Raw genomic sequence first — 23,569 nt, forward strand, 5'->3', positions numbered from 1 at the left:
CGGATGGATCTGCAGATTTCTTTTTTGCCAAATGTAGAAAATCAATAGTTACTTTAAATGTAAATGTATGACCACAATTACACCTTTACCTTTTGAAGCATAGAACAATTAAAAACACATTTTAAACTGCTTAAAAAATGCAAAAAATGTAAAATCAGTTTCAATTTAGAGCATACCCTAATCGCTGCAAAAATAACGTGGCAATGCAGAAAACTATCAATGCACCCAGGTTTTGCAAATTATGTCCCAAGTTTCTGGATCAACATGGCTACAACCACAAGTAGGAATGAATAAACTTGAAATAGAGGCAATTTAACATCTGTTCCATTTTGGGGAAAATAAAATAACTTGTTAATATGCTCACCATCTGTACAACAGTATTCTGAGGATATGAGACATTGGATTAGCCATATTTTACCATTGTTCGTGAAGAACGAAATTAGAATCTCCATAACATGCTACATCATGGAGTTGGTCAGTCTCACATGCTAAATGTTGCCCTGTAATTGGCTTCGTATGAATGTTACCTCCACTACCCCAGCATTGCAGCAATACAATTCCAGCTCCGACCTAGGAAACTACTACTTCCTGGGTGAAATCACAGATGCTATTGATTGTACAGTAGATCTAGAAACAGGGATGGGGGTGGGGTGGTTGGAAAATCAAGTTACCCAGTTATTAAACATCTATAACAGGAATTGAAACTATTGTTTATCTTGATGAGAGCCGAGTTCAAATCAGCATGAAGTTTTAACATCTACTCTCATGTAATGGAAATCATTCCCTGCAAGAATACACTGAACAAGGAAAGCGTTTTTTAGGAAATATGTATGTGAAGAGGTCATGTGTTGTTTTGCAGAAGTGTGTAGAGATGTGTAGCATTTAAGTACAAGGTGTTTCTAAAGTAGATCTCCATGTATTTTGAAATGCGAACCTCGTGTTTTTGGTTCCAGATCTCTCTCTCCTACTTTATGGAAAATGGCAAAAATGTTGGTAAAAATTGAATCAATAAAGAAAAATGTTATCAAAGATTCAAATATTTTAATACAGTACCATTACAGAATACATCCACTGCTATAAAAAGGACGCTGCAGGAAAATGGAAAGGGCTGGTAACCCAAAGGCAAATAATGAAGTTCTGTACCATCTCCTTAGTATTAAAAGATCTCTTTCACATACAGTATGGACTGGGTGTCAATGCAGCCCAGTGTAGAGCTAGTTTTAGTGCTTACAATAACCCTGGCTGCCAACTCAGCAAATCCTTCCCCCACCCCCCTGGATCTTTTACAATCAGCCAAATAAGGACCAAGCCCTACAGTTTTAATGCAAGTATGTTATTTTTTTAAGCAGATCTGAGCTCAGTGGATTTCCATTCCAAGAAAATTATAGAACACAACATCAGATTATATGCATTTTAAAGCAGCTGTTTCTCTTGTTCACTCATTGGAAAGAGGAAAATGGGAAATTCTGCACTGTTATTATCAGTGCTGCTACTGTACAGTATATGCTTCAGCATTGGGAGACTGAGAGGGAAATCTGTCTTGTTCGTGTCAACTTGTGTAGGGCTACTTTATTTTATTTAAAACACTAGGTCTCTATGCACATTAAGTGCACTAGAAAATACACAGGACTATGGTGTATTTACTGACATACTAAAAGCTATCAGCATCATTCATTGAATTGACAGCTGTAAATAATAATAATAATAATAATAATAATAATAAACATTTCTGCATTTGACAACAATGTAAACTGCTCTGAATGAAAGAAAACTAGCAGTTATACATAATATGTTATGGTGACAGCCTACCCGTATACAGTATTGTCACTGGGTAAATATGACATTACTTAAATGTGGGTCTTCTCGATATAATGCAGCAACATAAAAAATGATGTACTGTATGCAGTGTTGTGGCGGGGTGCTCCGCACCCTTAGGAATAGGTATATAAAGGTGCACTATTTTGATTATTATTTGCATTATTATTGTTTCCATTAAATAAATATTACTGTGTTTCATTTTTCTAAATGGTACCTGGTTCTAATGTATTGCAATCGTTTATCATTTTGAATTGTGTATTGTGGCAAGGATGGGGTTAATTCCCCATCCATAAAAACCTTGTGAAGAATGTGACTGGAGCCTTAATGAGGTCATTGCTTGACTGATGGGTAGTTAAGGCTCCAGCCACAGTATAAAAGGACCCACTTTGGGCTCATTAAGGGGGTGGATGGAGAAGGAGAGAGACGCACAGAGACAGAGCTCCAAACAGACCATTGCTACTAGTTTTGTGAAGTTTTTACAAAGGTACTCATTTGGTTAGAATTGCTGTATTTTGTTTTGTGAACCCTTTGTTTCGGCCCGGGTGCCCTTTTGTTTTGTGTTTTCAAGAGTCTTTTGTTTTTATTTAATAAACATACTGCTGCTGCAGTTTCAGTCCTGCATTTCAGAGTTCTGTGTACTGCTTCCTGGTCTTGTCACACACCACACGGCCCATCCTGCCACAAGTGTATTTTTCAATTAGGTGTAATCAGCGCTCCAGATAAGATTTTGGGTCTGGGAGTAACTTACCCTCTAATTTTAGCACTGAGAGAGTAAAATGTGTTTTCAGTGGGTAAAATGCAACATTACCTTGAAGTCGAGTAATCTCAATAAATACTGTACAATCTTTAATGGTAATGGGGTAGGCATTAAAAAAAGAGCCTTCCGTTTTAACTGCAATGTTACTTTGTACTACTGTACAACCAGGCGTGTGTTTCACAAGGCTCTTTATCGGCTCAGTGCATTTTCTTTGAGGTATCACACGGACTACAAATTAATTACGTTACTTATTTTAACATTAAATTCTTAAACTCAGTGAACATGTTAAAACTTCAATATAAAGCCATGCAGATAAATAAAATAAGGAAATGCACTAATACGTTATAAAACAGTTAGTTTAATATTACAGGCACCTTTTTTTTTTTTTTAGTGGTTGCTTCTAATGATGGTTCCAGTTGGATTTGTAGCTGGACTGGGGTGTTTACGCTTCAATCTGTAGGTTCGGATTTTTCTTATTCGTACTGTGATTGGCTGCAAAGACAACAGGACTAGCAAGAGATTGGATAATGTTTGTTGGGTTGGTTTTTCTTGTGTAAAGTTTCCTAGTAACTGAAGACATTGTATTCTAGGAGATGTAGTTGTTAGTGGAAGTATAAGGGGAGGTGGGAGGGGAGGCAGACAAGCTGTGCAACAAAATTGCTATGCATATTTTTACACATTAAATTTAAATTTAGTGTGTATTTCTAATTTTTAATGAGTAAAAACGGCAGATACGCAGCTTATCTGTACCGCTTGGTGTAATTATATCTCTCTGCTTTTTATACATCAGCTGCACCATTGCAACCAATAAACAATGCACAAAGGCATCTTATTTATTATTACACAAAAGCCACAATGTTTTATTTGCACATTATTTCATAAAAAGAAAATAAATAAATTTAGGCTACACTCTACTGTAGACTGAAGCCCTTTTAAGACAACTGAATGAAACAAAATGAAAAGGATTAAAATGAGCTTTAATCTAGCACCATAGCTAACAGATTTATAATGCATTATTGGGAAGCAAGAAGCTCAATCTGGAGAATTAGAACACAATCTCTCAGCTCCAATCACTTTCTTCAGGCAGACAGACCATCTTAGATGACACTTACTGCTACTACAATTGTGAGATGAATGAATAAAGACTGAATATCAAAGCTATACCGTCATACAGTTAAGAAGTACTAAAAAAAAAAAAACATAATATGAGGGAAAGGATCGCCTTTCACATGCTCATATCAGATGCAGTTTAGATGATTGAGCATTTAACTCATTGATTTACAATACGAAATACTTGTGCTGCACAGATTACATTGCACAGTGGTCTTGTTTAACTTTTTTCAAACTACTTCCACGTTTTGCTTTAAGATGCCATTTTCATTGCTCATGTACTCCCTTAGCCAATAGCAGGGCTAGGTACTAAAGGGCGCCCGCCTCCCTGTCAATTATCAGTGAGGTGACAATTGTAGTGGCTGATCACTTTTAACCTCCTCTCTCAAAAATACCGTGCCAAATTTCCACATTTTTCCATTTGTTTTAGAAATGGACAAGTATTCAAAACTTGATCAAAGTATTTAGAGTACTCGATTACTCGGGCTCACCCCTAATTTCAATTTTAATAAATGCAAGCTTTCCAAGCCTTTTTCGACAGTAATTTATGTTGACAATAATCAATTTTATCTAAACACAAGGAAGTGTGTACTCCTTTTAAAGAAATCAAGTAAAGTAGTTCAGACTTAGTAAATTACTATTTTAAGGCTTCCTTCATTCTCCCTTTAACAAATTCTCTCTGACATGTAGTGGTGCTCAAGGCAACCTCCCGAGCAACAGCTGGTTTGAGTACAATAGATCTACGTCAGAGGATGGCTTGATCAGAAAGAAAGAGGATGAGAGGACAAAACTACATGATCAACAGCTTGCAAGTACAGTACAGTAATTACAAAGCTCCAGGGATAAACCCACCCTATGTGCAAGTGAGAAAAGCACATTTCTGCTTACAATGGACAGGAAACTGTCCACTCATGCAGCACAAACATGTGACTGCCTGGACTCTTATGACCTGTTCTGAAAAAAAAAAGAAAAATCTCATCTCTGAGTGGGTGCTGCGTGCAATATACTGTGGCTGCACAAATCCAGTGAAATGCAGTTTAGATTAATTTTTGTGCTTGTACTGTAAGCATATTACAGTAAAACAAGCCTGTAGAAACTTGGGATCTAGTTACATAAATACAGCTATGGCCAAAAGTTTTGCATCACCTAGAATTTTAGAATTGGGGCGTGTCCCCCTCCCCCCCCCCCCCCCCCCCCAAAAAAAAAAAAAAAAAAAAAAACAGAAGCCATAACTGTAGTACAGTATTTCATGTCAGATTTTGAAATGTCACATTTTACAATTACAGTTTTTACGTTAAGTATGGAAAACTACAAAGCGGTATGTAATTCAATATGTTGACGTAACATTATTCAGCAGGTTTCATTTATGAAGCAAAATTAGTGAATTCTATATAGTGATGCAAAACTTTAGGACATAGGTGTACAATGTAATAAAATAACAAATCTTTAGGCAGGTGGGGAAAAGGGTGAATTATTCAAAGCAGTGATGTACTGACAGCATTAGACAACACATCAGCGGATTTGCAGTCATAAAGAAAATGAGTGTCAAGTTGATCTATATCAGCATTACAATAATCTATTACAGGAGGCAGTGTGGTCCAGTGGTTAAAGTCCAGGGCTTGTAACCAGAAGGCCACTGGTTCAAATCCCACCTCTGCCACTGACAGTCATCGGTTCAAATCCCACCTCTGCCACTGATTGACTCACTGTGTGACCCTGAGCAAGTCACTTAACCTCCTTGTGCTCCATCCTGCAGATGAGATGTTAAATCAATGTCCTGTTCTAAGTGACTCTGTATATAATGCACAGTTCACAGCCTACCTCTGTAAAGCGCTTTGTGATGGTGGTCCACTATGAAAGGTGCTACATACAAATAAATATATTATTATTATTATTATTATTATTATTATTATTATTATTATTATTATTATTATTATTATTATTATTATTATTATTATGCCTGGATTAACTAAATTAACAGGTGCAAGTACAGTACATTATCTCTTAGTAATAAATGACCTTCAGATATGTTGGTTTACATCTTTATAATTCCCAGTATCAAATTAATATTACATTTTTCTCAAGATAGGAAGGATTTAGAGAAAGGGACTCATGTTTTATTAAACATTCATGTTCGGATTATGCTTTAATAATAGTTGTATCCCAGAATAGAATCCCTTACAGACAGGCTGTACTGCATTAGCATTTTTGAGGCACCAGGACAAGGTCATACAAGCTTCACAAGAGCATCAGACACATTAAAAAAAAAAAAAAAAAAAAATATGGAATGAGTATTAGCTAGAGTTTGCGATTCTGTTTGGGTTATAGAGCTGAACTCCTACATTAAAATCCTCTAGTGTAGTCTTTCAACTTCACTACATCACTGCACAGCCTGGTCCTTCTCAGAAACCTACCGATTAATATTGAACCTAGTCAGGAAGGTACTGAGACTAGCTTAGAATTAAACAAACAGAGCATGCTTCGTACTGTACAACATGGCTAGTCATGCATCTGTTCAAGAGCAGAGAGACAAGAATGCAGCGCAACATGAGTCTGCAAGACACATGTTGAGGTTTTGATTATGATTTCAAATCACAATTGTTTAAAGGGTATTTATTTATTTATGATAAGGTAAAAATAATGTTCTGTATTACCCCAACTTGACATGAGCGCAATGCCCTCACTGAACAGCTTATCAATATCAGTGGTTAATTCTGTAATAATTAATGTGTGCCGGTTGAAAAGCGTTAGTCTGTGCCATTGGTGTATGATAATTACATGCACTTTCAGGCATTATAAAATAATTTTTTTTAAAAAAAGAGATTAAACCCACTCATCCGTAAATGGTTTGTTTTAAACCAAATTCAATTGTAATGTGAAATTTACCAGGGACTTGGGAAGATCAAAGGGCAAAATAATCGGTTACAGCAACACAAGATAATCTCACTCATGATAAACATAATCATAAACACAGTACCAGAACCAGAACTATACTGTACTGTTTTATACACATTACAATGAGTAATAATAATACAAGGCAGGTCTGGGGTTAACCAGGGTTTAATGTAGAACAATCACCATTCTCTTCAGAAAATTGGTTGCTATTGCATCAAGAAAATAATTAGGTCAGAACACCTTACATTTACACCCAGGCTGTTCATCTAGAAATGAAGACCTGAATTTTAATAAACCTTGCTCAACAATTATTTGATTCAACTCCAGCCACTTGTATTAATATACTCACAAAGTCTTCAGAAGAGCAAAAGGTTTTTTGCTATTACGATATTTTTCATGACATTTCGGAATGCATTCTGTCCCTTTTATGTATTTGTTGAACCTAGCAGTAAGTCATAAAACTGGTCGGTATAATTGGTCATTCAATAATACCACCACTCCAAATGTTTTGTTCAACTTTTTCCCAGTGGAGCTAGCTGTGCCATGTACGTGACTGTTCATCAATAAGGCAGGTTAGTTACTGGGTGGATATAAAAGGGCTTATATGAAAGGCGTTAAAACGGTTTCCTATTTTTTTTGTAAATTTAGACTTGACAAAAAAGTCAGACTAGACAAAAAATAAGCCACCAAATATCTTGAGGGGCACTTTATGCTTAATTTGTTTCAATATGCTGAAACACAATCCTTTTAATGCACTATTGCCATAAATGGATCTTACAGAGATACTGTTTTGGGTATGGAATATGTACAGTAATTAAAGATTCCACCTCTGTATACAGTAACCGACCAAATACAATAGTCAAAATTCAGAAACAAAATCACAATATTAACAATGCTACAGTAAATGGCAATAAGGTACATGTTAATCGTCAATATATGAGATTAATATATGAAGCATTTAACCTTTCAAAAATTGAACCTCAATCCCTGCTGTTCAAAGATGTGCTGGGCAAGAGCTGGATGTTTTATTTTCTTGTGGTCAGTTATAAAAAACAGCAATCTGGGATCTGTCTCTTGAGAACTAAAACTAAATTAAAAACTCTTGTTGGTTGATTCTGCTGCTACTTGCTATATAGAGCACAACCAGGAGTGTACAATAGCAGCACTGTAGTAACCTTCCACAGACAGCCTTTTATTAGACAACAGCCCTTGTTCTTGAGAGCCAACACCAGTTATTTGACATAAGGGAGCAAAAATAAATAAATAAACATAAAACCTAATTATCAAATCAGTGCACATACACAACTCGTCAGCTATAAACTATTAGAAAGGCACATTTATATACAGTATCTTGACATGCTGAGGACAAGAAAAAAAAAAAACTGAAAATGTGCTACAAGAGAGACCGTGACATGCAAAAGTCACAGTTTTACATACTGTACAGCTGGGTGATTTGTTTAAAAAAATATTGTGTTTGAGAACCCTCATGCAAATATTTAGGTACACTAGTTATTCTGCTTCACCAATTCCAGTATCAGGTATCCCACTATTACCCGAGCTCCAGCTCAGTGAAGAGTTTTATGTTTTGAATTTCTGAAAACAAGCAGTCACTCTGCAATCAGCATCGTCCCACATAGAAAACACAGTTCATTTGATCTCTGTTTAGAATAACAACGACACACTACACTTGGAAACAATTATCGTGGCCTAATAGATATATACTATTTGTTTTAGTTTTTCTGATGAAGTTATTTCATTTGATGTTTCTGTTTCTTGTTTAATCTCTAAATGTACTTACTTGGTATACAATAGAACTGTCCAAACACAAATGCACAAAAATACGAAAGCAGAAATGATACTACAATTCCTATTTTGACATCCAGTAGCCACGGTCCTCTCTGTCTATATAACCTGTGAGAGTAACAATTTTGACGAGACAAAATTAAAATTTTTTTTTTTTTTTTTTTTTAATTAAAACTCCAATTTAAGGTAAAACACCTTACAAGGGACAACAACAGTAATGCCAAAGTAATTTTAATGGTATTTGCTGCTATCATAGTTAAACTGGCAAAAACATGAGGCCTTTAGCTGGGGCACTAATACTTGAAAGTGAAATTATAGTGCAATGGCGGGCTTTCCACAAAGTAAAATTGACATTAAAGAATTGGTTACACTGTAAGCTTTTCAAAAGGAGATGGGACTGTAGAAAAAAATATTTAAATCATTTACAAACTTCTCTATTGTTTTTTTTAGCAAGAAAACAAATATGAAAAGCCATGATGCAGCAAGTTGCTAAAAGTCTTAAAAACAGCAGAAGACATCATTGTTTTTTTTATTAAATTGAAATTCAGTTTCAATAATAGGAAACAGCCTTCGTTGCTTAAGAGTACATTTCTAGCGGGCTCCTGAGTGGCGCATCCAGTAAAAGCACTCGCTAGAGTGCAGGATGCGCTCTATAGCCTGGACGTCGCCGGTTCGAGTCCAGGCTATTCCACAGCCGACCGTGGACGGGAGCTCCCAGGGAGCGGCGCTCAATTGGCTGAGCATCGTCCGGGGGGAGGGAGGGTTAGGTCAGCCAGGGTGTCCTCGGCTCACCGCGCACCAGCGACCCCTGTAGTCTGGCCGGGCGCCTGCGGGCCTGCCTGTAAGCTGCCCAGAGCTGCGTTGTCCTCCGACGCTGTAGCTCTGAGGCGGCTGCACGGTGAGTCTGCAGCGTGTAAAGAAGCGGGCGGCTGACGGCACACGCTTCGGAGGACAGCGTGTATTCATCTTTGCCCCTCCCGAGTCAGCGCAGGGGTGGTAGCGGTGAGCTGAGCCTAAAAATAATTGGGCATTTCAAATTGGGGAGAAAATAATAAAAACTAATTGGCAACAACTAAATTAATAAAAAAAAAAAAAAAAAAAAGAGTACATTTCTGCAGTTTTCTAATTTGATACATTTTAGGCAGACTGTTGTATGTACAAAAATAGAATAGGTGTTGGTTACAAGCCAACATAGTTAAAGAACGGGAGCATCCAAGGAGTTAGGTTAAATAGAAGTGTTGGGGAGGTCTCTTAAATTTAACCAAATCTATGGTAATAGAAAGCTTTGCCATTAACAAAATGCAGATGGAGACCCCAAAGCATCCCCAATCCATACATTATTAATAATCCTTACCTCCTGATCCTAACTGCTTGTAGAATCTGTATTCCAAGTGTAATTGTGGGGCCCTGGACTTCATTGGTTCCTAGATGAAAACAAAAGATAAGTGTCATGTTTAAGTCATGCTTCTTTACATATTAAATAGAAAAAAAAGAAAAAAAAAGTAATAAAATAAAGACAATGTTTACTTACCAGCTTAATTGCAACATATTCATTTGTGTACAAATTTTTACCTGAAATAGAAAAAAAGAATGATCAGTTTCCACTGCTGAATTTTAAATGCACAAGGAAATTGACAAAAAGCAATGTCCACATCAAACATTAATGAGAGGTTATACTCTGGATAACTCTATGGTGCTTTTAAACTTGGCAAGATGATCTTATTGACTAAACAAGACAAAGAACGAGTTTTTTTTATATATTGTAACAAACAGTATTTATTGTGTAATTCTAAGTGACCAACTACAACAGTGAACACAGAAAGGCACCTGAAGCAACTGTGTAAAAAAACAAACAAACAAACAAACAACATTTACTGTTCATTCTGTGGGGCTGATCAACAGACGGAAAAATACTTTATTCAAAATAACAGTGTACAATTCATTGTGTATGAAGACTTCACTGCCTTATTAAATGCATGGTTATGAGAAGTAGGCCTATACCATCCAGGCTGGCAAGAAGATCAAATCATAGATACAGAAAATATCCTACAATCAAGTAATGCAGTATTGTTAGAAATACATGGATGTTGTTGAGCATCAGTCGATCCAAATTCACATACAGTAGTTTACAACCATTTCAACACTGTTGTTTGGAATACAATCTAGGGCACTTCCACACACCTCTAATACAGTACTACAGGATAGCAGCAAGAGAGTCTAAAACATTAAAATAAAATCAACTTGTACTGAAATTCTATAAGCCTTTAAATTTAACATGTTGTATACTGTGGCTCCAGAAAGTTTGATCGAATGAAACCATATACTGTATCAAGAAAATAATGCATATGCTGTATTTTTTTTTATTGACAGTTCGCCAAACAAACAGATAGGGCCATAATTGATGCAGGCAAGTTTTCCTGGTTGATAGATCCTTCAAGGAAGCCCATTTTATGTTGTTTTTTATGCTAAAGGCTATCTTCCATGAATACTGAACACTTGTTAATATAGAACAGAATATCGTCATGCCTTCTTCCACTATATATGGTAGTTATTTATTTCTTTTTTAATGTTTTTATTTCTTTTTCTGCTGTCTCCCAATCCTAATCCGCAGCAAGGCGCTGCAAGCAAGACAGTAGGGAACAGACCAAAGGTGATTTTGATAATATGCTTTCTATTTATAGTCCTTCCTTATTAATCTTCCATTACTGCCACAGCACAAATGCCAGATATAGTTTATCAGGAAAATTGAAATCTGTCAGGGAATTAAAGTGTGAAAATCATCAAGAAAAATTGTTTGATTTCATCTTTATGTTACTCATGTCACTACCAATTTTTTTAAAACTATTTTTTAGCATAATTATCATCATTACTATTGTCTACTGTGACGTTCTTGTCACTGGGTTTCAATAGACCTAGCACGTCTCGAAGAAAATTCCTCAATTGCAGAATACCTGTACCGGGGCAGCAGTGTGGAGTAGTGGTTAGGGCTCTGGACTCTTGATCGGAGGGTTGTGGGTTCAATCCCCAGTGGGGGACACTGCTGTTGTACCCTTGAGCAAGGTACTTTACCTAGATTGCTCCAGTAAAAACCCAACTGTATAAATGGGTAATTGTATGTAGAAATAATGTGATATCTGTATAATGTGAAATAATGTATAATGTGATATCTTGTAACAATTGTAAGTCGCCCTGGATAAGGGCGTCTGCTAAGAAATAAATAATAATAATAATAATAATAATAATAATAAAGTAAGAATTCCATGCTCCTCTGAAACAGACATTTAAAACCAAACTCTCGACTCCTATATCTGAGATGCTACTGGCAGGCCTAGTAATATATCTGACAAGTGAAGCTTACAAGCAATTAGCAACGGTTGACTTTCTAAAGATTTGTCTGGCTTGAGCAGATTACTCTTTAGCAATCACAAACTGCAACACTGGCAAGTCAGTTCCATGAAATGTATATTTATTACCATTTTGTGTTTCTCTACAATCTGCTCCGCGGCTTTCAACGGGAAAGTCACGCCTGTTATCACAGCCTTTTCTTTGTGTGTTGTAATACTGAATGCCCCCTTTACCTATGATAGGTTAAGATTAAAGTATTGTATTACTGACGGAAACAACTAGACTCACAGTACTGTACTAGAATTCCACACTAACCCCAAGACAACCTGGACAAAATCACCCCCCCTATGTTCAGTGTCATGTCATCCACTAGATCTATATAAGATGTGTGAGACAGTTGTAATAAAGCAGAAGGATCTTAGTGACTTAGTTCACAATGGCCATTATTGTGAAGGTGCATGTGCAACTGGCTCATCCCTTAACAGTGGTGGCATTTACCTTTAACACTGGACAAGACACACCTGTTTTCACTCAAACAAAGTGATGGGAGCTACACATTGTGGGTTTTGGCAACAGGTCAGCTGTCACCTCTTTTTAAAATGCTAGTTCTTGGAAACCAACTTCCTCCTGCAAATACAACAGAGCTGGGACAAATACCCGAATATTCGAACGAATATTTATTGACATGTATTCGGCTACAAAAATCAGATGCTCGTATTCGCTAGAAATGACAAAAAAACCTTGCACTTATGTACCACCTCACCAGACATTGCGCAAATGAAAAAGAGCTCTGTGTGATAAAACAGAGGATTAACACAGCAGCTCGAGCCTCGATTTAAGTGCTAGACAGCAAAAAGTAAACAAACCAGATTATGAGTGTGCATGCATAATGATTTCTATGGAAAGCCATCTTGGTCAAATAAGCATTGTGCTGCTTTAGAGTCAGAATCTCATGGGACAGAAAAAAAGGCACGCACGTCATTCAGAAATGTCTCGCCTAAACAGTGCCTAACTTGCTGTAAATGTTGTGTAGTGATTTTTATAAAGATACATATTTTTTGTTGCAACTTTGTTATGTGGAATGTAATAAACGAGAACCAAAACAGTGAGTTTTCCCCCTTCGTTTTACAATGCCATTTCCACATTTATTTTATTTGAAGTGTTTAGTTACATTTCAGTTTTCGTTTGCTTGTTCTTTATGAAAACGTGTCTATGGCCACTGTTTACCGTGAAGAAACGGCAATGGCAAGGAATGAAAAAAAAAAAAAAATTAAAAATAAATAAAATGTGTTGTCAACTTTATGTACTATCTATTTCGGGAATAAACAAAACAGCGTTTAGCTTGAACTGCTATTTGGCATCCTTTGTTTTATAATTTATTCACTAGGGTAAAGTAAGGCCTACAAAACATATTCTTTACTCCTGGCATATTTTTCTACTTTAACATGTTACATATTGTAACGTCTTGATGTAAAATAAAGGCACACACACAGGGGCCACGACCCCCTACCGCTATGCTGTCTCTGCCTGTGTTCTGAGCAATATAATGGCATATATTACTTTTTGAAAACAAACGAGTATCCAAACAAATACTTAAATTATGAGCGAATATCCGAACACGAAAATCCTGCATTTGTCCCAGCACTAAAATACAATACATATTTTTTTAGGATTTGTTACTTTCAAGGCTGCTTGTACCTAATCTCCTGTTCATGTCATTGACTCCCTTTTTTTTTATCAGAAATTAATGGCATGCTAATCTGCTATACACTAAAAATAAAGGCCTACAAAATGCTGTACAGTCATGAACATTTTGTCCTAAGTACTGGATTAATTTTCAGTCCACAGGGTATTACGATAATTATCACTGCATAAAATGAAGAGAGTTCTTTGAAATGATTAGGCTGCTTCATATGGTCGAGATTGCTCTGAAATGTAGATCAGTGTTGGTGTACTCAAATTAGTCATAAACTAGCAGAAACATGATTAGAATGATTACTGTTAGGATTTTTCTTCAGATACTAGTGCTAATAGGATAGTACATGTAAAACTAGTGCTGGAATGAACACAGGATTTTCCTGTTCAGATATTTGCTCATAATTTAAATATTTGTTCGTTTTTCAAAAAGTAATAAAAACCATAATATTGCTCTGAATGCAGGGAGAGACAGAATAGCAGCAGGGGCAGGGGGCGTGGCCGTGGCCCGTGTGTGTGTGCCTTTATTTTAAAACAAGTCTCAACAAAAAATGTACAATATCAGGGCTAGAGGTTAACTTTTTAAGGCAGTAGTGAGGATTTGCGACCTGCCTGGAAAGAAGGTAGGCAAAATGGTCTTATTCAGTAGCGGTGTTTATTCAACTAATAATGATATATAAAAAATAATTTTAAAAATAAACACCTACCTACTGTTTTAAATAGATTAAATATTCCAAACTATCACATAGTAGGCCTATACTTAAATCAGAAAGTATTTATTGAAACCACCTTGTGCTCAACTAAGTAATGGAACTAATGCAATTCCTTGTAGAAATGTATTTTGCTTTTTCCTTAAGTTCTACAAGAATGCAACCATATCTGTAATCTAAGCATTTGATATGTCATCAGTATGGTTAACCAGGTTATGATTCATCAGTGCAAAATTAAGTGATACAAAATTACCCTCTTATGTCTTCAGTTGTTGACTGAGATTTTGGTAACTAACAAATCACACACATCTATAAAGAAAAAAAAAAAAAAAGTAACATGCGCCACAATATCATTGAATCCTGCATTGTATGGCCTTATAAATTATTACAACCACAACCAAACTGTTTTGAAAATGAAAGCTAATTCCAGCATGGTATCGCTACATTTAATTGATTCATGCAACAGGTTATACTAACTTGCACCCTGCCTTTTCACTGCATTTTTAAATGCTGTACAATTTTGAAGAAATTAACTAAGTAGTAATAACAGAATAAGGGATATCAACCACGGTTTAAAGAAAAAATAAACCACAATACGCTGGGTTTGTTTTATTAAACAGTGGCATTAGTTTGCCGTGTGTGTGTGTGTCTATATACAGCTCTGAGTTGTAGTTTAAGTGTGCTGCCATATCTTAAGCAATTATTTATTTTCAATATTGACATGCAGCAGTTAAAAAGGACACATGTTGCAGAATTGGGATGTCACCTTGGTCATTACACCCCCTTGTACTGTGTGTCCAGAATCTCCAAGACTTTATGAAGGATTAGGCTAGAAAGGATGAGGAAAAAAAAGAAAAATAAAGCCACTGAATTGATCAGGAACAAAAAAAAGGCAGTCATAGGAAATGTAGTCGAGGACAGTGTTGAAACCCGCCTCTCTTGTGTTGTTTTCAACTGGTTAACTTTGTTATCTCATTGAAAGTGAATTATCCAGTCTAGCATACAGCTGTGCTAGCTGGACAGACACTAAATTGTTTGATATACTTAGCCCAATTTACAGGAAAGGTTATAGCATACTTGTTGTATAAAAGATACAGACAATGAACAACCTTTTAGTTAAAAGCAAGAATGACCACAAAAAAAAACTCTTAAAATGGGAGATGCAAGCTGGTCAAGTCACAGACTTGTTTCAAAGTCACCTTGCAGTCAAACAAGCCTTGATTCCCTCTCTCTCTAGACATGAGGCAGACAGCTGTGAAGAAGCAGGCTTTGAAAGCATTTTCTAAATCAAATTACCCTCTGTTAACAAGGTCATCTTTTTTAGTAAAGCTCCCAGATTCCATCCAGAGTGTGTACTGCACAGCATCTCTGCTTGAGAAAGGCAGGGCCATTCTAATGACACAAATACACCAACTGCTCGATGTGTCCAAATATTGTAGCTAAAAGATTAGTGCGTGAGCAAGTCTGAAAATACTACTTTAAGCACTGGTTTGCTTGGACTGCAATCCACAATGGTAATAAGAGGGTGATTCAACTTGGAGTCCCTTATTCTACAGTACATCAGAAGGACTGTACAGTAATTTTATACCTCACACTAACCTGAGCAATTCTGAAAAACCTAAATGCTGAGATTACTTATGCCATCTGGTACTGCAGTGCAAAACTGCTACTGCAGCTCAGTTGTAAGTGGTCAAAACCAGGCAAATTCCTAAAATGTAAACTGCTTTAAATATGCATGCAAGAGAGGCGGGGGTGGCACCAGTGTTTGTCAGGACAGCTTGGTTGGTTTTGTCACTTGACCTCACTTTTAAAAATAATTTGATTGAGCCACCGTTGAGAGATAAGCAGGGTGGCAGTTCGACTACCATCTCCCCTGGTGAGGCTAAAAAATGGTGAGGGAGGAGGAGGTAACTCAAAATCACGGCCCAGACTAAGAGAGAGGTTTAAATGTATCTGGCATGAAGACAGCTGGTAGCTGTCACTGAAGGTCGACATGCATGTGGGAGTTATTTCCTTTGTCGAATGTCTGCTTGACTTGATGGTTGCAAGGATTTTTGTGTCAAACAAATTATCATATTTGCAGGTGTATTTAGAGTTTCCTGCCTGAAGCTGTGCGTAGCTCTATTGTGCTACTGTGACGTACAGTGTACAAATTTCATACGCTGTACGTAAATATTTTGATAAATTCTGGGTTAAAAAAAAAAAAAAGTTAAAGTTAAATGTAACTTTTTCTAGCTCACTGAAGCTTACCACATTATCAAACCTAGCAAGGCAAGGATCTTTGGTGGACCAAAGGTCTTCCTTTACTTCATGTATGTAAAGAAAAATGTTTTAAAAACGGTTACCCCTTAACTTACCTAATCTAAGTTCTCCAAAATTGCCACATCCTATTTTTTTGCCCACACGAAAGTTGGGTCCTACCATGAGGACTCCCGAGTTGGAGGAGCTGCTGCCCCGCGAGTTGTGACCACCCGACCGTCCACTCGGCCTCGCCATCCTGTCTTCAGGTTTGTCCTTGTCTTTCTTTTTACTGTCCATATCAAGTTTACGGTACTCCACTTTGAAGAAAATGTTCTAATCCGTCGGGCCACCCTCCCACCCCGCCCCCCCCCCAGAAAAAAAAAAAGCAGCTCAGACTGTAAACTCTGGCATTGGGAGCATGACTGGGAACCGCAGCTGCCCGAGTGGTTCAATCACTAAAGTGCAGTCGATGGACAGCCCAGAGCAGCATATTCATCCCATTCGCAGAAAGTTGGCTGCTTTAATCTTCCTATGCAGATGAATGGAAGATCCTGGGACTACCGCGATACAGCACACGTTAATCCTGCCAGCAAATGGTTCTGTGCTGTGAAAGACCTGTAAAACAAGAAAAAGATGTGAGTTAAAACAAAACTACAAAACGAGGGTTTTGTGAACAAATAAAAAAACACATCCCTGGGGGTATAATGAAAGAGGAATGGCACTTCTGATGATCCACAAACGGGATTAGCCCTACATTTTCTTGTACAATACCTACAATCAAACTTGACCTAACAATCATATACCTATCAATCAATATCTAAACTTTTTTTTTTTTTAAATTATCAACAAATTAAAGTCACATGACCACAATGTGTCAGCTATCTTACATCAAAGGTCAGATTTTCCCTGACGCTGACAGTTAACATAATTGTCTACCGATTGTTATTTTAGTATTTTGTTTTACTGTACTATTTGTATCAAATACAGTAGACTCTCCCCAATCCAAACCAGTTGGACCAGACCCTGTTCAGATTTGTACAAATACAGACAATGTATTATGGCTTGTTTTGAATTCTAGGTCAGAACAAATAACAGGGTGTGGATCACCGAGATTCTGCTGCGTTTTACAAACATGTTCTCAGTGTGTAACTGCAGCCACCAAGGTTATTTTGTGTGGACACAGGAACCCCCCCCCCAGTTACAGCTTCAATCAGCATTTTAACAGAGTGGGCAGATGCTGAGAGCATGCAAGTTGGATGTTAATCATTGTTACATCCCAGTCATAATTTGGGCATTTAATTTGTGGTTTACAACACTCACTTTGTCAGACTGTGTTTGCCGAAGGTTTAATAGTGCTAGACAACAGACTAGCGAAGGAACCTTCTAACCTTCGAATAGTTGTACACAGCCCTAGTAGTATTCACCTCCCACCCACCCCATTCATGCCTCCTTTTCAGTTTCTATTTTAAGCAGCATGACATTCCACAGATCCTGTAATATGAAGTCACACCTACAGAAAGTCAGCAACCAGACCCATCTGCTCAGCAAATTACAATACTGAATTAGAGCAGTATGAATGCCTCTAAAAAAATAAGCAAATACCTACAGTTGAGGTGGGGAAAAGAACATCCTGTTAATCTCACTTCACAAAACAACATGCATTTCAAGATCCCCACTTTCTGATAGCAATTATGGCCAATGTGGCCTTCTCCTACTGTATGACTGTCAGGCAGTCACGTGGCTTAAAAGCACTCCTGCGTTTGGTACAGTATGATCCTCAATGATTGCAGGAAACCTCCCATTTCTTCAGGCAACTTTTTTTTGGAGTCTAAAGCCAAACCATCAAAGTCTGAAATTTTTAAATGATGTTTTGGCCCCAGAAAGATAAGATTAACATAGGGCTACATCATTCTGGGATAAGCCCATCATAACATTTAGGCTTTGTACAAAACCTTTTACAACCACAAACCCCCACAACTTTTGTGATAGCACCAATTACAGAATGCACACATCACCACCACCACCACCACCACCACACACTTTCTCAAGAGAAAAGAAGCAGTTCATTTGTTACAAAAGCAATCTGCTCAACACGAAAAAGGAGACCCACACACACCTATAGCCAGGTTATCATTCATCGCACAAGCAAATTATAATCAATTTTCATTTTCCAGCTAAAATGCTGACACAAACTGTCACACCAGTTCAGTTCAAATTAAAAAGAAACTATTCTCTGCTTTTGGAAATCCAAATGTTTTAACACCATTTATTTTTAAATGCATACCCATATGCAAGCCAGTAGAAACAGACCACTGTGGCTAGAAGTGTTAATACGTTTAAAACTGTTGAATAAGATTAAAATTACAGTAACAAAAAATGTTGGATACAAGAAACAAAAAGGCTATTTACCATACTATCATACAACTATTATACTGTTGCAAACTAAATTAAGTTTCTATGACCCCTTAATGGCACCAAAAGCTGTCTTATTACTTTCTTATTCCATCAAAGCACACACACATATATACATATATATATATATATATATATATATATATATATATATATATACACATACATACATACATACATACATACATACATACATACATACATATATATATATATATATATATATATACACATATATATATATATACATATATACATATATACATATATATATATATATATATATAAATGTGTGTGTGTATACCAAACAGATTCCCATCGTTACAACAGTAGAGTTAGGCTGAGCTCATATTTCCAATAACAATAATAACAGAAAACAACAACTCTGCACAGAACTATCATGTAGGTGATCTTTCCAATGCGGCATCATCTGCGTCACAATTAAATGCACCTGTACCTATTCATGCCTTTTAGATGTACATACACCCAACTCAACCACCTGTTGATACTGTAATAGAAATACTGAAGAGTTCCCCTCCCCAACCATAAAAAACAAAACGCTATTCGCTACTACCTGTGAGATGAACACATGACAATGTCTGAGATTTGATGCCAGGTACAGCCTGCATCACACCAGCAGTGCAGCGAATATCCCAGCAAGCCAATTAACTGTCTGAGGACATTACTAACCGCTACCGGTATGCATAAGCGATTGGATCTCACAAAAACAACGAATAAAATGCGACCCTCGAGAACCAGACAAGTTTGAAAACACAGTATACCATTCAAGTGCACGATCATAATTAAAAATAATTAAAACATAATTAAAACAAACCTAATATTGATTGTACTTGTTATACAACGATGCAGTGTTTTGTTTTTATGTCATTACTGATTGCTACAGAAATTGCAAAGATGAATAATGTTTACCGTTATGGATTTGAAGAAAGCAGCCAGAAGGTTGTCATTGTCCTTATTGGGCGGTGACAATAACAAAGTAAATAACAAGCTTCTCTTTTCTTATTTTGTAGTGATAAGTGAGTTTAAAAAGATGGCCAATCTGGGGAGGTTTGAAAAGAAAACGTTCCGAGTCAAGAAAGAGCTGAGCGGAAATAATCCAGCAGCAGGAGGGAGGGGGTAGGTTAGACCGGGGAGACTGACTGGATAAGTATCCAATAAGCACTAAGAAAGCGTAAAACCACGCCAAATGACTGGGGTTTGAAGGAATGACAACACAGTTAAGAGGCGTGGACAGAACAGAAACGCTTTGTTGGGCCAGAAAATATGCATGGCAACGGATTGACAGGCAGAATGCGAGACCAATTGAAAACGACTGGGAAAGGCCAGGGCGGTAGAACCCTCCCCCCCACCTCTTTTTTACTCCTTTGTATTAACCAGTCGAGAAGCAGTAGCAATTAAATTGAGATCCAATGCACTAAAAACATGTAATCATTTTCCATCAATACATAAATGCTTGAGGTTGTCAACCTGGTCTCAGAGCAAAATAAAATACACAAAACATTTAATTTATATCCAAAAATCCTGTATCAGTGATTTGGGCAGGGTTCGTTTAAGATAGCGTATAGATTTATAACTGCAGATGAATAAAAGCAAAGTCAATAATGAGGTTTATGTTTCTTGATCTTAACATTCATTCTCTGTATGAATTAATTCACTTGAAGCTTTCATTCACTTCAAAACTGTACATATTTGTCATTTTCCCTCTGCAAGTTTTTTCTAACTTCCTGCTGATTATCTAATGCTCGGGTTTCTAATGATTTCCAAATATTTAAAAATGCTTTCCAAGTGTTTTGTAATTCTGGTACTTAATGCACAGTACTCAAATTAGAAATGGAATATATTTTTGTAATATCTAAATATATTAATGTGTGAATTTAATTTATTATACAATTAATTAATTAATTTACTTAATATATATCTTAAATTTACCACATCTCAGCTGATACGCTGAAGATATAGATCAACCTTTTAGTTTGTCTGTTAATGGGCAGATTCTCCCTAGTGGGTAAACTAAACCTCTGTCTGCAACATTAATCACATTCTGAAACATTATCTGCTCTTGGGAAAAGTCATGTTTGGGCAGGATTCACATCCATTAGCAATGTACAGCATGGTTATAAAAAACAAACGTATAGTAGTCTATTACTGTTAAAAACAATATATAGCTAACTTCACTTCATATATATATATATATATATATAATTACTTTTATGAAGATTCCTTCACATTGATCAACATTTAAACCGTATTGTGACAAGGTACTCGTGTCACATGTGTGGGTAACCACATTGAAAGACAGGGAGACATGGGACTTGGAGTTGAAACGCTGGCACAGGCGCGCAGCAGGATTTATTGAACACAATACAGAAAGTAAACAAATGGTTCAGGTGACGCTACCAACAATGGTAACGCACAGAGAACACATAAGACAGGCAGACAGCAAGTCTCAACTGAGCACCTGTCTGTAAACAATCATTTGATCAAACATAACTCCAAAAAGCACACAAAACAAACCTGTTTTCCACATATAAATTACACCAACACTAATTTCCCCTGTGCAGGGTAATCGCCCTGCTACAGGTATGTTTAAAAGAAAACAGTAAAGAAATGACAAAGGAAAGAATGTACACTTACATACTGAATACAGTTCATGTCCTTTTTCTTGAAAAACTATCCAGCGTAGATTGCTCCTCACACCCGTTGCCTGGTTGCAGTTTTGTGAAGATGAAGGACAGGCAACGATTGCATTCGTCATGCATGATTCGTACTACAATAGGTAATCTTTCAATTAGCGTTATCTTTGAATTAGTCAACCATGGTCTTTGTTTTCACTGAGAGAATAACACACTTGACACTGGAGAAAGTTCAGTGTCAGTCAGTACTGAGATCATTGTATCCGGGTCAATCCTGTACGTGATCGTTCTAATAGGGCTAATTTGCATTGAAAAAAATCGGTTCTTGCTGTTGGGATCATTAAAAACGGGTGTTTGTTATAAGAAAGGTTCGTTATAGTGAAGTTAGCCTGTATGTGTATATATATATACACACATATACAACTGTACTGTATTGGTTTTGTTGGTACAGTACTATATTTTCAACAGAAGTAGTATTTAATTCATAACGATATGATATGATATATGTGTCGTCTCTTTAAAAGAGACGACACATGCATACATACATACTTTTAAATCTGGTACGTATTGTAGCAGTATGTAAAATTCCCCATTAACAACCCAACAGCAAAATGAAATCAAAATGTTCCCCACTGAGAACTGCGTACAACGTAAAAGGTAATACAATTTAACAAAAGATTTTAAAAAAAAAGTTTCCAGAATTAAAACAGTATCCAAAGTCAGTTTTCAAATTTGCAGAATATAGTGCTTGATAAGGCCCTAATGTCACAGTTCACTTGCAAATGAAAATGCACAAAAACAACTAAAGAGAACAAATTTAAAAAAAAAAAAACACACGACAGGATCTAAAACAGTTTAATGATTAACTGTTACATTACTGTAGGTTGTCTTCGCTTTGTTTTGGCTGCATTTTCGTCAGGTGAAACTGGAGGAAGTGCTGTATAACTACACAGACTGATTTGGCAAAAAAAAAAAAAAAACGCAGGCTGTGATGGATATTCAGATAAATTATACCATTGAGATGGGCTTTGAATCAGAAATCTGAAATCTGAGTCGGAAATCACGTGTGATGGGTAAGTGCATTAATTTGTTATATATATATGTATATATAATGGGTATTGATTTTATTTTTAATACAAGGGCAGTAAATGGCGACTGACGTGTATCTGGGTAACAGATATCCGCGTGCTGACTGTGTGTATATATATATATATATATAGTTAATAAAAAAAATAAAAAAAACTTGAAATGAGTTTCCAATTCAGATGTATAATTGTAAATGTATTAATGTATTAACAGAAGGAATGCTTTTATTATGAAATGCTATTTCAACATGTCTGTCCATGTCTCTGCAATAGTCTGGATCAGGTCCATGGAGAAAGACGCTTCTTTAGGTCACGCAGAGGTCAACCTGGCAAATGTGGACCACAGCTTTTTTTGTTGTTGTTGTTTACCTCTGATATATGTTTTAATGCTACTGTAGTAGTGTTTAAAAGAGGCAGTATCCCCTTACAGTATGCAAAAGCTATCAGAAACATCAGCAGTGAATGACTCGCCAGCGAATCGTTTCTCACACAGCTGGCCACCATAGGTTGACAGATTTCCTAATGTATTGGAGCACATCCTCTCTCCCACTAGCACAGGACACCCAGGGACTGACATAGCGACTGCCCGTATGATTTCTAAAAGGTGATGTACCATACTTAGAGACAGCTCATCGAAGCTTCAGATCCACTGCAGTCAGGTAATAACCGTAAGATTTTCAGTTACAAAATGCTGATTCATTAAATAAAAATAAAAAACAGCCTGGGACAAAAATTATACCACAGCTTTATCCCATAGTAATTGGCTTTGTTGTAATCAGGCGACAGTTTCTATAATGATCTGATAAATCCATTGAGATAAAAGGGTAATATTTATTATTCTACCATTTGTAATAAAGATAAAACAATGCTTTAAAATGAGTATTATCAGCATTATCACTGCCTCTTATCACTGTGCTAATCTGCTGATAGTTTAGGTTTTTTCTTGTTTTATTTTTACTTCAATTTGGAATTTGGAATTTGCAGTTTTTTAACTAATACACAAGAGTACTGATTTAAACTTGAGGTCAACACGGATACCTGAAA

General features: G+C 36.6%; 1 protein-coding gene across 3 annotated transcripts in view; it reads right to left on the reverse strand.

The window, feature by feature from the left end:
- The window catches only part of LOC117409205 (casein kinase I), a 56,854-nt gene that overhangs the window by 22,373 nt on the left and 10,912 nt on the right, over positions 1-23,569 (reverse strand). For 2 of the 3 annotated variants that reach the window (XM_059022442.1, XM_059022454.1), the window contains exons 2-4: positions 16,491-16,989; positions 9,915-9,955; positions 9,738-9,807 (exon numbers count right to left, since the gene is read on the reverse strand). In XM_059022442.1, the coding sequence (XP_058878425.1) occupies positions 9,738-9,807; positions 9,915-9,955; positions 16,491-16,671 (292 nt within the window). In that variant the 5' untranslated portion in view covers positions 16,672-16,989. Of the gene's footprint in view, positions 1-9,737; positions 9,808-9,914; positions 9,956-16,490; positions 16,990-19,716; positions 19,927-23,569 lie in introns of those variants that run through there. The other variant, XM_059022449.1, reaches the window with a different exon arrangement.

This window comes from Acipenser ruthenus, chromosome 1 (assembly GCF_902713425.1).
Source record: "Acipenser ruthenus chromosome 1, fAciRut3.2 maternal haplotype, whole genome shotgun sequence".
NCBI lineage: Eukaryota > Metazoa > Chordata > Actinopteri > Acipenseriformes > Acipenseridae > Acipenser > Acipenser ruthenus.